Below are 13,253 nucleotides of genomic sequence, written 5' to 3'. Positions count from 1 at the left end.
TCACTTGGAATATGTATAGAATGCATTTCAAAGAACCTTCACACTTTTTGCAATTGCTATAATTTTAAGTGGGCAGAAAAATGTGTGAAATGTAGTACAAAGGGTTAAAAAAATAATAATCCTGGTCTCTTTCTCTGCACCAGAACCCCTCTGATTTCCCCTGAGCCAGAGTCCACAGTTCCCAGCTAGGCTTCTGCAGCTTCTATCTCTGATTTAATAAAAACAGTATTAGTTGGACTACAATAGACTGAATAGAATGAACAAAAGTAGAAAAAAAGGAATGCTAGTATTGCTCTGACTGATGTCTGTGGCCAAATTCTGCTTGGGTCAATTGGGTACAAACAAAAAAAAATCCACTCTACTATTTTGTAGTAATAATTAAATGGAAAATGATATTAATTTAGCTGAAGTGTTAGATTTTGTACCTGGATCTTTTGATCTAGTGTGTGAATATACAACCATCCCAACTTAGACACAAGTGCTACCAATTGAATCATGGTTGGACAAAGAGCTGTGGATAAATCGGAAAGCAATGATTGAATGATGATAAACGTGGGTTAGAAAAGTCTGAAGGTTGTAGGAGAAAGTGAGAGCTGCCCATGTGTGTGTGGGGAAGAGATTGCTTCATTTGTCCAGTTGCATGGCATAGTGATGTAGCTGGCAGAGCAGCTGCCTCGCAGCTCCAGTGACCCAGGTTCAATCCTCTGGTGCTGTCTCTGGAGTCTTTGCACATTCTCCACCTGACCATGTGGGTTTCCTCCAAGTGCTCGGGTTTCCTCGAAGTGTTCAGGTTTCCTTCCATATCCCAAAGATGTGCAGGTTGGTAGGTTAGTTGGTCACTGTAAGTTGCCCCTAGTGTAGAAGGGCGGTAGGAGAATTGGGAGAGTTGATTGGCATGGGGAGGGAATGGGACTAATGGCAATGCTCTGAGAGCTGGCATAGACTGCATGGGTTGAATGGCCTCCTCTATCATGATGATTAATAAGTCCAAGAATTGGGACACCATGTTACAGTGGTGCAAGTCACTGGGGAGACCACACTTCAGAGTATTGTGCTCAGTTCTGGTCACCTAGCTGTAGGAATGATGTCATTAAGCTGGAAAGGGTGCAAAAAGAAACTGAAGGATTTTACCAGAACTGGAGGGCTTGAGTTATAAGGAGAAGCTGGGACTTTTCCTCCTGGAGTGTAGGAGGCTGAGGGGTGAGGTATATAAAATTATGAGGGGCATAGATGCGGTGAATGGTCAGTCTTTTAATTTCCCTTCCCCCCCCCCCCCCCCCCCCCCAAAAGTAGGGAAGTCTAAAACTAGAAGACATGATTTTAAGGAGAAGGGAAAGCTTTAAAAGGGACCTGAGGAACAACTTCTTCCACACAGATGGTGGTGGGTATGTGGAATGAGCTGCCAGAGGAAGTGGTAGAGGTGGGTACAAATACAATGTTTAAAAGGGATTTGGGCAAGTACATGACTGTAAAAGATTTGGAGGAATATGGGCCAAATACAGGCAAATCGGACTAGCTGGGAAAGACATCATGGTTAGCATGGACAAACTGGGCCAAAGGGCCTGTTTTCTTGCTGTCTAACCCTGACTCCATGAGTGATATGGTTGGGTGCATGGGGAGCAGTGTGCTGGTTGGGCTTGAGTGGGATATTGTGAAGGGTTGCACTCTGCTGAACTGGGCTTCATCTCCTCTGCAACCAAGGAGGCTATCTCAGGCAGAGAAATGTCAGATTTGCTCACTAGCAACAGAATATCACAGGCAAAGCCACTTATCAATTTCTTCTGACTAAGTTCATGATGAAATGACAGCAGACAATAACATTGGAATTTTGTGGTTGCTGAAAGTTGACTAATCCCTCACTGGTTAAACACCAAGGCAGATGTAAGCAAATGCTGACAAGGCAAAGAAATGTGAGGTGACTTGCCCACTGTGTGTTTGGTCATGGTAAGTTCCTGGAGGCTTGGAAAGTGCACTGTACCACGGGTAACCGGCTGCATCCTGTATCCACTTCACACAACAAGGTCCAGCAGACCCACATTACACTAAACAGCTCTGCTCCGGAAAAGCAGGAATTCTGCAGGTGCCTACTGCCAATCATTCATTGTATTCTCTGGAATGTTAAGTGTCATGGGGTGATCTGACTGAGCTTTTTAAAAGTTGTGATGGTTTAGAGAGGGAGTCTGGGGAGGAGGTGGGGGCAGAAAATGGGAACGGGGCTGGCCATTCACCCCATCGAGCTTGCCCTGTCATTCAGTATGATCACGATTGATGATTCAGTCCACTTCATCCCCATATTCTACGCTCCGTCTAGCCTTAATGACAATTTAGAACATAGAACGCTACAGTACAGGCCCTTCAGCCCATAATGTTGTGCTGACATTTTATCCTGCTTTAATATCTATCTAACCCTTCCCTCCCATTTCTCTCATTCATGTGTCTATGTAAGAGTTTCTTAAATGTCCCTCATGTATCTGCCCCCACAACCTCTGCCAGCAGTGCATTCCCCACAGAGAGTGGTGTGGGTGAGGGGGGGGTGGAAACACTTGCCTCTATCCCCCTTGTACTCTCCTCCAATCACCTTAAAATTATGCCCCATTGTGTTAGCCATTTTCACCCTGGGGGAAAAGGTCTCTGACTGTCCATTCAATCTATGCCTCTTATTTTTTAAAAGAAGGGCATGATTTTAAAATTCAAGTTATCTTAAGCCAGGTTCTCTTTTCAACATAAGTCTGAACTTTTACACCCTACTGTGCAGAAAAAAATCTTGAAACTGGGGGTTTGTTCAAAATGTCAAGACCGAGTTGTTGGGTCAGGTGAGAATTGTTATCGACCAGGCCATCCATGATCTCGTGGATTGGAGGGGGATGAATTACCTAATTCCTATATTTGTGCTGTATTCCTAAACTGATCAACCACTCGTTGCTTAAAAATGATTATGATGAGCACAAGACAAAGCTTGATTTTTTTGTGTAAAATGTACATAGCATTGTGAGAAGACGTGCTAGTTGTGATTTGTGTGTTTTAAAGCACTTGTGCCCATTTTTGGTGGTGGACCCACCTACCCTGATATTGGGCCTGGGTACCTCCCCACTGTATTCACTCGAGCCTGGGTGTCATTTGCACATGTGATGTCATCAACATGAGTGACACTCCTCTCTGCCTTTCCAACTGAAGTCAGAGGAAGACTGCAACCTACAACCAGTGTTTTTCATTCCTAATAAAATGCGAAGCAAACCGCATAAAGTCAACAAATGGATGATACTAAAATGACAGGGATATGGCAGTTTTGATCTATGCACTGGGTTGGGACTACTTCCTAATTTGGGAAAAATTCATTGTAGGTTTTTGTGAACACTCCCAATAGCACACTGTCCTCTCTGCACACTTGAGAGCTGGCGTCTCAGTGGTGTGAAGTCTTGCATGGGCCGAAGACCAACATTCAGTCATACAGCACAGAAACTGGCCCTTCAGCCCAACTGGTCCCTGCTGGCCAAGATTCACATTTAAGCTAGTCCCATTTGCTTGAATTTGGCCCATATCCCTTAGACCTTTCCTATCCATGTACCTGTCCAAATATCTTTTAAATGTTGTTAATGTACCTGCTTCAACCACTTTCTCTGGGTGGAAAAGTTGTCCCTCAGGTTCCTATTTAAATCTCTTCCCCTCTCAACTTAAACCTATGCCCTCTACTTCTTGATTTCTCCAACCCTGGAAGAAGACTGTGGATTTAACCTATCTATTCCCCTCATAATTTTATTCACCTCTATAAGATCACCCCTCATTCTCCTACATTCCAATGAAAAGAGTCCCAACCTGCTCAACCTCTTTCCCCATAACTCAGTCCCTTGAGTCCTGGCAACATCCTCTTAAAATGAGGACAATGAGAGGAGCAGTTTGAATGCACATATTCCCTCAACTGCATTGCAACCTTTTCTACAGCTACAATGGTTGCCATAGAAGGTTCTGACCCACCTCCAATGGGTCTCAGCAGCAATGATAGAGCAATCACAAAGCAATTACTGCTGGCATTTGGAGCAAAAAGTGAACTGCTGGAAGACTCAGTGGGCCTAAGACTGGTGCAGAGTCTCAGTCCAAAGTGTCAACTATCCCTGTGCCTCCACGGATGCTGCTCGACCTGCTGAGTTCTTCCAGCAGTTTATTTTTCACTCCAGATTCTAGCAGCTCCAGTCGCTTGTGTCTCCACGTCACTGAGATTTGTCCAGATCCCATTTCTGCACAGCAAGTGGGGAAGGAAGCCAAATGCTAAATATCATTAATTTAGCACTTTTCTGTCTCTGCTGGCTCTCAATTGGCTGTTGGGGCCTCAACACATTTTAGTACAATTATAAGGGAAATCTAATTTCAAGGCAAACATTCTCCCCAAGGGTAAAGCCTATCTCCTGTCTTCTGTATCATTGAAAGTCTATTTTCACATGAGTGGAGTTTTGATTTTACACTGGGATGAGGAGCTGTTAGCCAAATTAACCCATTGAATAACATAATTGTGGTTGAAATTGCATTGCATCTGTTTTTCAAGGATAAAATGGGGTAAAGCAAACTAATATCAATTGGACAGACTGTCCCATCTATACAGGAATTAGGTCCACAAATACATTCCTTTCAACTTTGTGATTTTTGGTCTCTCTTGCAGCTTGTGTTCTTTAGGGAACGAATGTCTGCCGAAGAGCTTGTGTTAAAATTTGTTACCGGATTGTTCGGACTCCCTGGGTGTTGGATTCTTCACCCCAATTCACCTGCCTTCTACCAAAGCTTTGTGCTGTTGGTACTCTGAACCGAAGACCTAAAGGGACTCAAAGCAAAAGACAAACTGCTGGAGGAACTCTGGGTCAGGTAGCATCTGTGAGGCAAAAAGATGGTCAAAGTTTCAGGTTGAGATCCTGCATCAGGACTGCATGTAAAGGGGAGACGGCCAGTATAAAGGGGTGAGGCAGGGGCTGGCAGGCTGACGTGAACTTGCCTGATTGGCTGAGCTTCCTGTGGAGACAGCTCAGTTTGATGATGGTGGTTAAAACCTTAGGGCCAACTTCCACTGGGTTTCTGGATTTGATCAGGGATTTCTGCAGTACTAAAGTTGGACCCAAACTTCTGCTGCTAGACTCTTCCTGCAGCCATTGTCAGTGCAGACAATAAAAGGTTTGTGTGTTGATAATTAGAGAAACCAGATGTTGCCCTTACCCAGCGAGTGCACAGGAGTGCTCCACAGAGGTTAGGAGCAGGGGATCTTGACAATCCTCCACCTATCCAAGAAGCCTTCAGATAAATGGCAGCCCACGTACATGGACACGCTTGCAGGGGCGTGGACGTGGACACACACAGATCCAACCAACTTGGTGGAGAACAGCAATCTGGACCAGACTGTCTAAAGCACAGCTTATTATGGGGAGGGCACTTGGAGGCAGGTTACAGAAGAGAAACAGGCCATTTGTCCATTTGAATGGTTTGTAAAGCAATGGCTTTAAATTTTTTTAAAATGAATAAACCATATTCTTGAGTAGTGAAAATTAAAAAAAAATTTGTGTATCAAACAGAGGCTCTTTCATTTTTCCCCACTTCACAATCCAGATATCCAAATATCATCCTTCCATCATGTTCCTATCCCAGCTGCTTGACCACCCCATATATCAGTGAATTCCATGTTCTTAATGATTTGCAGTTATTTAATTTGTTTGTGCAACTTTCTAGTTTTCTAGTTTTAATTCCCAGTTTCAGACATTCACATTTTCATTTCCTCTATAGTGATGTGGAATTGAAGACTGCTGTATGATCCACCATGTTTCCTTACAGACAATCCTCTCAGTTCTAGAATTGCCCTTCCTTGGCTTTTCTCACACTTGGTCCTCTGCTTTGACTTTATATTTTGTGAAGTAGAGAGAAAAATCTGCCTCCTACTCCAAATGTAACAGTAATTTCATATGCATTTAATTGAACTTCCATGAATTTGTCAAAGAATAAACCTCACTGCTTTGCTTGGACTGTCACAACTTCAGTGTGATAAGAAAATGTTTATTGTCACTGCATGATAATCAGTTAAACGGGTCAAAGTATGGAAATAGCAAATAAAGGGACATTTCTTATTGTATCGGGCACATGAAATAAATTAGCAAATCATAACTTTCTCCAAATGTGTTTATCTACAACCTAATGGTCCTGTCATTTAAGTCTGACGTGGGCCATTTGACCTCTTCTCACTGATCACTACTCTCCGAGACAACATTTTGTGTTTAATTCTCCCATCAGAAGTTCTCCCGGTCTCTGTGACACAATCGGTCAGCACCTCCAGCTGTTGACTGAGAGGTGTGGTGGCTCATGGAGTGAAGCCTCATAGCTCCAGGGATCCTGGTTCAATCCTGACCCCTGGTACTGTCCGTCGTGGAGTTTGCACGTACGCCTTGTGGCCATGCAAGTTTCCACTAGATGCTGTAATTCCTCCCACCTCCCAAAGATCTGCTAGTAGATTGTATGGCTAGTGTAAATTACCTCTTAGTGTAGATCGATCACAAAAGATTCAAGTTGATAAGAATGAGAGAGAATGTGGCAGGTGTAAAGAAAAATAAGTAGCAGGGATGGGATTGCTCTGCTGGGAGCCGGCATGGATCTGATGGGCCAAATGGTCGTCTTCTGGTCATAATAACTTCTCTCCTAGGCTGTGACTCCTAGCTTGGGTTACTTACAATCTGCTTGTGTTCCAGATACATTGGCACGCTGCCCATTGTTCACAGGTTAGCTTACACAGTGAACCTTGTCTGATTTGACTACGTGGGAATGAGGGGAGTTGGGAGCATCAGTATGAATTGATAGGTGCCCACAGATCTACTCTAAGCAACTACCAGGACGTGGAGACTGACTGTCGCTCCTCCATAACCTTGGGTTCTGAAGCCAGTTAGAACATTCTGATATTTCTTGATTGAAATCAGCCAATACCTCACAGACCAGGCATCCTGTAGGCAAGTAGGAAGGACTTTAGTACAGATCTTGAAGCAATGGTGTCGTCACCTGCCAGAGAAGCTCACTGGAGTTGTGCTGGCTTCTGCCATACAACCTCTTTGATACCTTGGGGTGTTTGCTTCACTTCTGGGGATTATAGTTGGAAGTGCAAATGACCAGGTTAAATGAAGGGAACTAAAACCAGTGATTTGGAGATGCTATCGTCAATTTTGTTGAAGCACAAAGTTCTAAGTCCTGGGAAATATGAGAATGCCATGGGTTTGAATTGTGTGTAGGGATGGCATTTATTAAGCTTGGATGGTAAAAGAGGAAAATTCTGAGTCAGCACTAAGTAGATTTGATGAAATGGAAATCATAGAATTGTTATGGCACAGAAGATGGAAATTCGGCCCATCAGGTCTATGCCAGCTCCTAGTAGATTAAACCTTGCAGTCTCTTTCTCTGTAGACCTGCTGATCATTTCCTCTCAAGTACCATCCAATTCCCTTTTGGAAGCCCTGAGTGATCATGGTTTCACCACCTGAACAAGCAGTGAATTCCAGGTTATAACTAGTACTGTACAAGCCTTGTATCCTTCGCACAAAACCTGTGTTTCCTGGTCCTCCAACCATCAACTAATGGGAACAGTTAGAAACATAGAAAACCTACAGCACAATTCAGGCCCTTCGGCCCACAAGGCTGTGCCGAACATGTCCCTACCTTAGAAATTACTAGGCTTACCCATAGCCCTCTATTTCTCTCAGCTCTATGTACCTATCCAAAAGTCTCTTAAAAGACCCTATCGTATCCGCCTCCACCACCGTTGCCGGCAGCCCATTCCACGCACTCACCACTCTCTGAGTAAAAAAAACTTACCCCTGACATCTCCTGTATACCGACTCCCCAGCACCTTAAACCTATGTCCTCTTGTGGCAACCATTTCAGCCCTGGGGAAAAGCCTCTGACTATCTACCCGATCAATGCCTCTCATCATCTTATATACCTCTGTCAGGCTCCCCCCCCCCCCCCACCCCATCGTCCGTCACTCCAAGGAGAAAAGACCGAGTTCCCTCAACCTGCTTTCATAAGGCATACTCCGCAATCCAGGCAGCGTCCTTGTAAATCTCCTCTGCACCCTCTCTATGGCTTCCACATCCTTCCTGTAGTGAGGTGACCAGAACTGAGCACAGTACTCCAAGTGGGGTCTGACCAGGGTCCTATATAGCTGCAACAATACCTCTCGGCTCCTAAATTCAATTCCACGACTGATGAAGGACAATACACCATATGCCTTCTTAACCACCGAGTCAACCTGTGCAACTGCTTTGAGCAGTTTTTCTCGCTCTCCAAATCTCCATCAAATCTCTCGCTCTGTAGAGTGCAATCCCAGTTTCTCATGCAGGCAGATAGGTTGAGTTTAATTTGGTGTTGTGATTGGCACAGACATTGTGGGCTGAAGAGCCTGTTCCTGTGCTGTATTGTTCTGTTTTCCAGTCCAATACTGAAGCTGAAATCCTTCCATCCCTGGATTCTAGAGAATATTTTCTATTTGGAAATAATAAAAGAATAATTGTGGTGAAGTTGGTTCGAGATCCTTGACTATTCTCGAAAGATATTTTTTTTCCCCCCTGGATCCTGTCCAGCCTTGTAAGATGGGTTAGAAAAGTTTCTGCATATATGCACACAGTGTTTTAAATTGTGCAGAGGGTGAAGAGTTGTTACATGGAAAGCAAATGTTTGAAGTAACCTTTTAAAAGCTCGCAAAGAGACAAAAGAATCTTATTCCAAAGAAAGAGGGAGGTATGTGTAAAGTCAACCTGAGCATTGTAATTAAAATATTTAGAGTCAAGTGTTTTTAAGTTTGAAATTTGGCATTTGAGTTTCCAGGTTAAAGAAACATGAATTGGGAGGAAATGTTATTGAAGCCCTTGTTGGGGGGAAATCACACCTGCAGATTCCGATTTATTCCAGGTATATTTGGACAGCGATTGGAAGATACAGTCCAGTATGAGAGGAAGTTTGGAAGGCATTTGGCTCCATTACTAGTGGAACAGTGTGTGGACTTTATCAGAGAACATGGCCTCAACGAAGAAGGGTTATTTCGCATGCCTGGACAAGCCAACCTGGTCAAAGATCTCCAGGATTCTTTCAACTGTGGAGAAAAGCCTCTGTTTGACAAGTAAATTCTTACTTTTATATTGTTCAAATACTGCAGGCTGCCGGTGCTTAGTTAAATTTGAAGCTATTGCATTATAAACCATTCAGGCGAGTTTGCTTCATGAACCTATTTGACCAACTACTAGTAAAGCTCAGATAATCTGGCATCCATTTGTTCATAAATCCTGTATCTGGCTCACTCATTAGTCTGGAATGTGAGCCTGGGATTACGGTCAGAGCCAAGGGGTCTGCAGTGTGGTTGGAGCTGGGTTTGGGTGAAGAACGTGTACATTAACAGCCAGGGTCCAGAGGGGTTATGGATTTCATTATTCCCTTTAAATTCATCAGATTTACTGGAAAATTTATTATACTATGTAACATGTAAAAAAAAAGAAATAAAAAAATATATTTGGATTATTAACAGTAACATCAGTAAAGTTGAAAATCTACTAAAATCACTACCCAAATTCCCAATGCAGCCAGATCATCAGAGCTTTACTGTAGTTGGCTAAATAGATTCATGAGGCAAACTTAGTTGAGTGGTTTTAGTGCACTGGCTTGAAATTTAATTAAAATAAGTTATTATTATTGGGAAATGATGCTTTCGAGTCTTCTTTTCCAGTCCCGATGAAGGGTCTTGACCTGAAACATAGATTGTTTATTTCCCTTCATAGGCGCTGCCTGACCTGCTGAGTTTTTCCAGCATTTTGTGTGTGTTGCTCCAGATTCCAGCATCTGCAGAATCTCTTGTGTCTCTGATACTTCCTGTGCCTGTTTTCTAAGATCTCTGGAACATTGCAATAATGTTTCCTCATTGGCTATATTTTTCCCAGAAAAAGTAACACTCAATAGCATAAAGTCAATTTACTGACTTCTATTGGTAGCTCTGAGTCCAAAGACTGGTAATCCTTTTGTGCTAATTTGGTGTCTTTATTTAAACAGTGTTCTACTCAGTGGAACCCTTTAAACCTATTCTCATTCTCTAAATGTAAAAACTTCCATTTATCTTTTTTTAATTTCTTGTTCAATTGTCCATTTGGAGATTCAAGCCACCTAACAGAAAAGTTTGGTATTTGATTGGTAAATTTTCTAGCCAGGGTTTTGAGCAATTTAAAACACATTTCGTGTGATTATTACTAACATTATTACTAACTATTACATGATTACTAATTTAGAGTATTGTGATCTTAAGTATGATTTAACACAATGTATTCAGTAGTATCTTTACTCTCTTTCTTGATGCATGTACTCTGTATTTTTTTCATGGATTTAGTAAAAATATTGTAAAAGAAAAGAAAACACATTTCAACCTAACCTACATTAGAACTGAACCTAAACCTGGAAGATATTAGATTTGGTATGATTGGATCAGAGCAGAATATTCTTCAGGATTGACCTGATGGGGTCCTATATTTAATCATCTCTTCAAGTTTGTCACAGAGCTTCAACAGGGCATACTTCATTCTTTACCCACTCACAGTAGACAGGCAACCTTGGCCCCAATATCAGTATGAGAGGCTGGGAGTAAATGACCTCCCTGACCTTCCAGGATACAACTTGGATTACATTGAAGTTGCAATGAAAATGTGCTACAAAGGCACTTAAGTAGGTAACATCACTACACTCAGTTTGAGAGAGCCTTCTCCAGTACTGTCATACCTCAGGACAAAGATCTAGAAGTTTGGATGTCACCCCATGGAACGAAAGAGTGCTGAACAAGTGCTGAACTAGGTCTCTCAATCCTTCTGGCTTAAATGTCTCTTGTTTAAATTTTTGGGTGAAAACCATTTTCTTTCTAATGTTTAATCTGTTGCTAAAACACTGTATTGACAAACGTAAACTGTATCAATCCCATTAAATATTCTCATTAGGTTTTCCCTTCCGAAGGTCTGTTCCAACTCCTTAAGGCACCAATTCCTACAGGCAAAACAACATTACTGTTGCTTCTTCATATGGGGGGGATGATCTTCATGAACAAATTAAATCATCTCAGGCACTGGCTTTACAAAACATGAGTAACTGATGGAAGAAAACTCTGCGTGTAAAAGACAGTTACCTCCGTCTTATGACCCAGTTAGACCTGGCTGCTACTGAAGCCCGTTCCAACATCTTTTTACCTCTCACCTTCACTGTTCCAATGCTGTCCTCGCCAGCTCTCCATCTTCCATATGTCTTAAATTTAAACTTATACTTAAATCTTCTGCTGATTGTGAGGTAACTTGTGCTGTTTATTCACCATTCTGATACCCAAAAATCCATCTTACGTCCAAATTTAAAATTCTCAGCTTTTTTCCAAATAACCCCTGTAACCTTGTCAACTCTATATCTCTGTAATCCCATACATGTCCAATTCTAGCCTCATATCCACATTTGACATTAACCACTCCTCAATTCTTCAAATCTTCAGCTGAGTGGGGCTCTAGAATTCTTTCCCTAAACCTCTCCAACTTGCTGCTTAAAACATATCTTTAAATCCACTGCAGTGGCCAAGGTATTTTGGTCATTTGCCCTTTCACCTACCCTGAAACCAAATCTCTTGGTACTCTCTCTTCATTTGCCTCTTAAACCCCTTGAGTCATCTTGCACAGCTCTGTGACAAGCTTGATTTTCATAATGCTCCTGTCAGGTGCCTTGGAACACTTTACTCCATTAAAGGAGCTATGTAAATGGAAGTAGTTATTGGGAGATGTGGCTGGACATAAATCCACTTAAAGAGTTATTTGGGACATCTCATTCAAATGGTTTACTTATCACAGCTTTACAAAACTTGGCATTTGTAAATTAGCTGTCATTAGTTTGACTAAAATTGAATTTTTCTTTTTAAGCACCAAACCTTGTAAACAAAACTTGTATCAATTTCAAATAGTTAGTAAAGTGCCTGTGTGGGTCAGAATGAGGGGGTGTTGGCTTTTTGCAAGGTGGTTTTGCGATCGATTCCACGTGCTGACAGAAGATGCTCATTAATGGTCATGGCTTTCCAAAGCTCCCATGGTTCATGACTTTTCATTTTCAGGAACACAGACGTTCACACAGTTGCATCCTTACTGAAACTGTACTTGAGGGAATTACCAGAACCAGTCATCCCATTCGCCAAGTATGAAGACTTCCTTTCATGTGCACAACTGCTGGCTAAGGACAAAGAAGAGGTAAGCATAGAGAAGAAGTAAAAGATTTAGTAGGAACTTGAGGGGCAACTTCTTGATGCAAAGGGTGGTGTGCATGTGGAACGAGCTGCCAGAGGAAGTGGTTGAGGCAGGTATAATGACAACTTCTAGAACATAAAACATTACAGCACAGTACAGGCCCTTCGGCCCACAATGTTGTGCCGACATTTTATGCTGCTCTAAGATCTATTTAACTCTTCCCTCCCATATAGCCCTCCATTTCTCTATCATTCATGTGTCTATCTAAGAGTCTCTTAAATGTCCCTAATGTATCTCTTAAATGTCCCTAATGTTCCACGCACCCAGCACTCTCTATGTAAAAAAAAAATTTACCTCTGACATCCCCCTTATACCTTCCTCTAATCACCTTAAAATTACGCCCCCTCGTGTCAGCCATTGTCGCCCTGGGAAAAAGTCTCTGACTGTCCACTCGATCTATTGCCTCTTATCGCCTCGTACACCTGTATCAAGTCACCTCTCATCCTCCTCCTCTCCAAAGAGAAAAGCCCTAGTTCACTCAACCTACCCTCATAAGACATGGTCTCCAATCCGGGCAGCATCCTGGTAAATCTCCTCTCCACCCTCTCTAAAGCTTCCACATCCTTCCTATAATGAAGCGACCAGAACGGAACACAATACTCCAAGTGTGGTATAATCAGAGTTCTATAGAGCTGCAACATCACCTCGTGGCTCTTGAACTCAATCCCCCGACTAATGAAGGACAACACACCATTTAAAAGACAGTTGGGCAGGTACATGGATTGGAAAGGTTTAGAAGGTTATGGGCCAAATGCTGGCAAATGGGACTAGCTTGGATGGGGCATCTTAGTAGGCATGGACCAGTTGGGCCGAAGGGCCTGTTTCCATGCTGTATAATTCTATGACATACTCAGGGCCTTTCAGTGTTTTGAACTGAAGACATTGTGTCCTTTTTGCCAGTAGTTCTAGAAAATAAGCCATTTTATTCTTTGGTAGCTTACTTTGAAC

At 42.5% G+C, this 13,253-nt stretch overlaps 1 protein-coding gene across 1 annotated transcript in view; it reads left to right on the top strand.

Moving 5' to 3' along the window:
* The window catches only part of LOC127584571 (rho GTPase-activating protein 22-like), a 370,172-nt gene that overhangs the window by 331,582 nt on the left and 25,337 nt on the right, over positions 1-13,253 (top strand). Inside the window, exons 5-6 of the mRNA XM_052041345.1 lie at positions 8,917-9,124; positions 12,116-12,248. Of these exons, the coding sequence (XP_051897305.1) occupies positions 8,917-9,124; positions 12,116-12,248 (341 nt within the window). The remainder of the gene's footprint in view (positions 1-8,916; positions 9,125-12,115; positions 12,249-13,253) is intronic.

This window comes from Pristis pectinata, chromosome 30 (genome assembly GCF_009764475.1).
Source record: "Pristis pectinata isolate sPriPec2 chromosome 30, sPriPec2.1.pri, whole genome shotgun sequence".
NCBI classification, from domain to species: Eukaryota; Metazoa; Chordata; class Chondrichthyes; order Rhinopristiformes; family Pristidae; genus Pristis; species Pristis pectinata.
The sequence above is the reverse complement of the archived record's forward strand: the minus strand, read 5'-3'. Positions and strand labels throughout refer to the sequence as shown.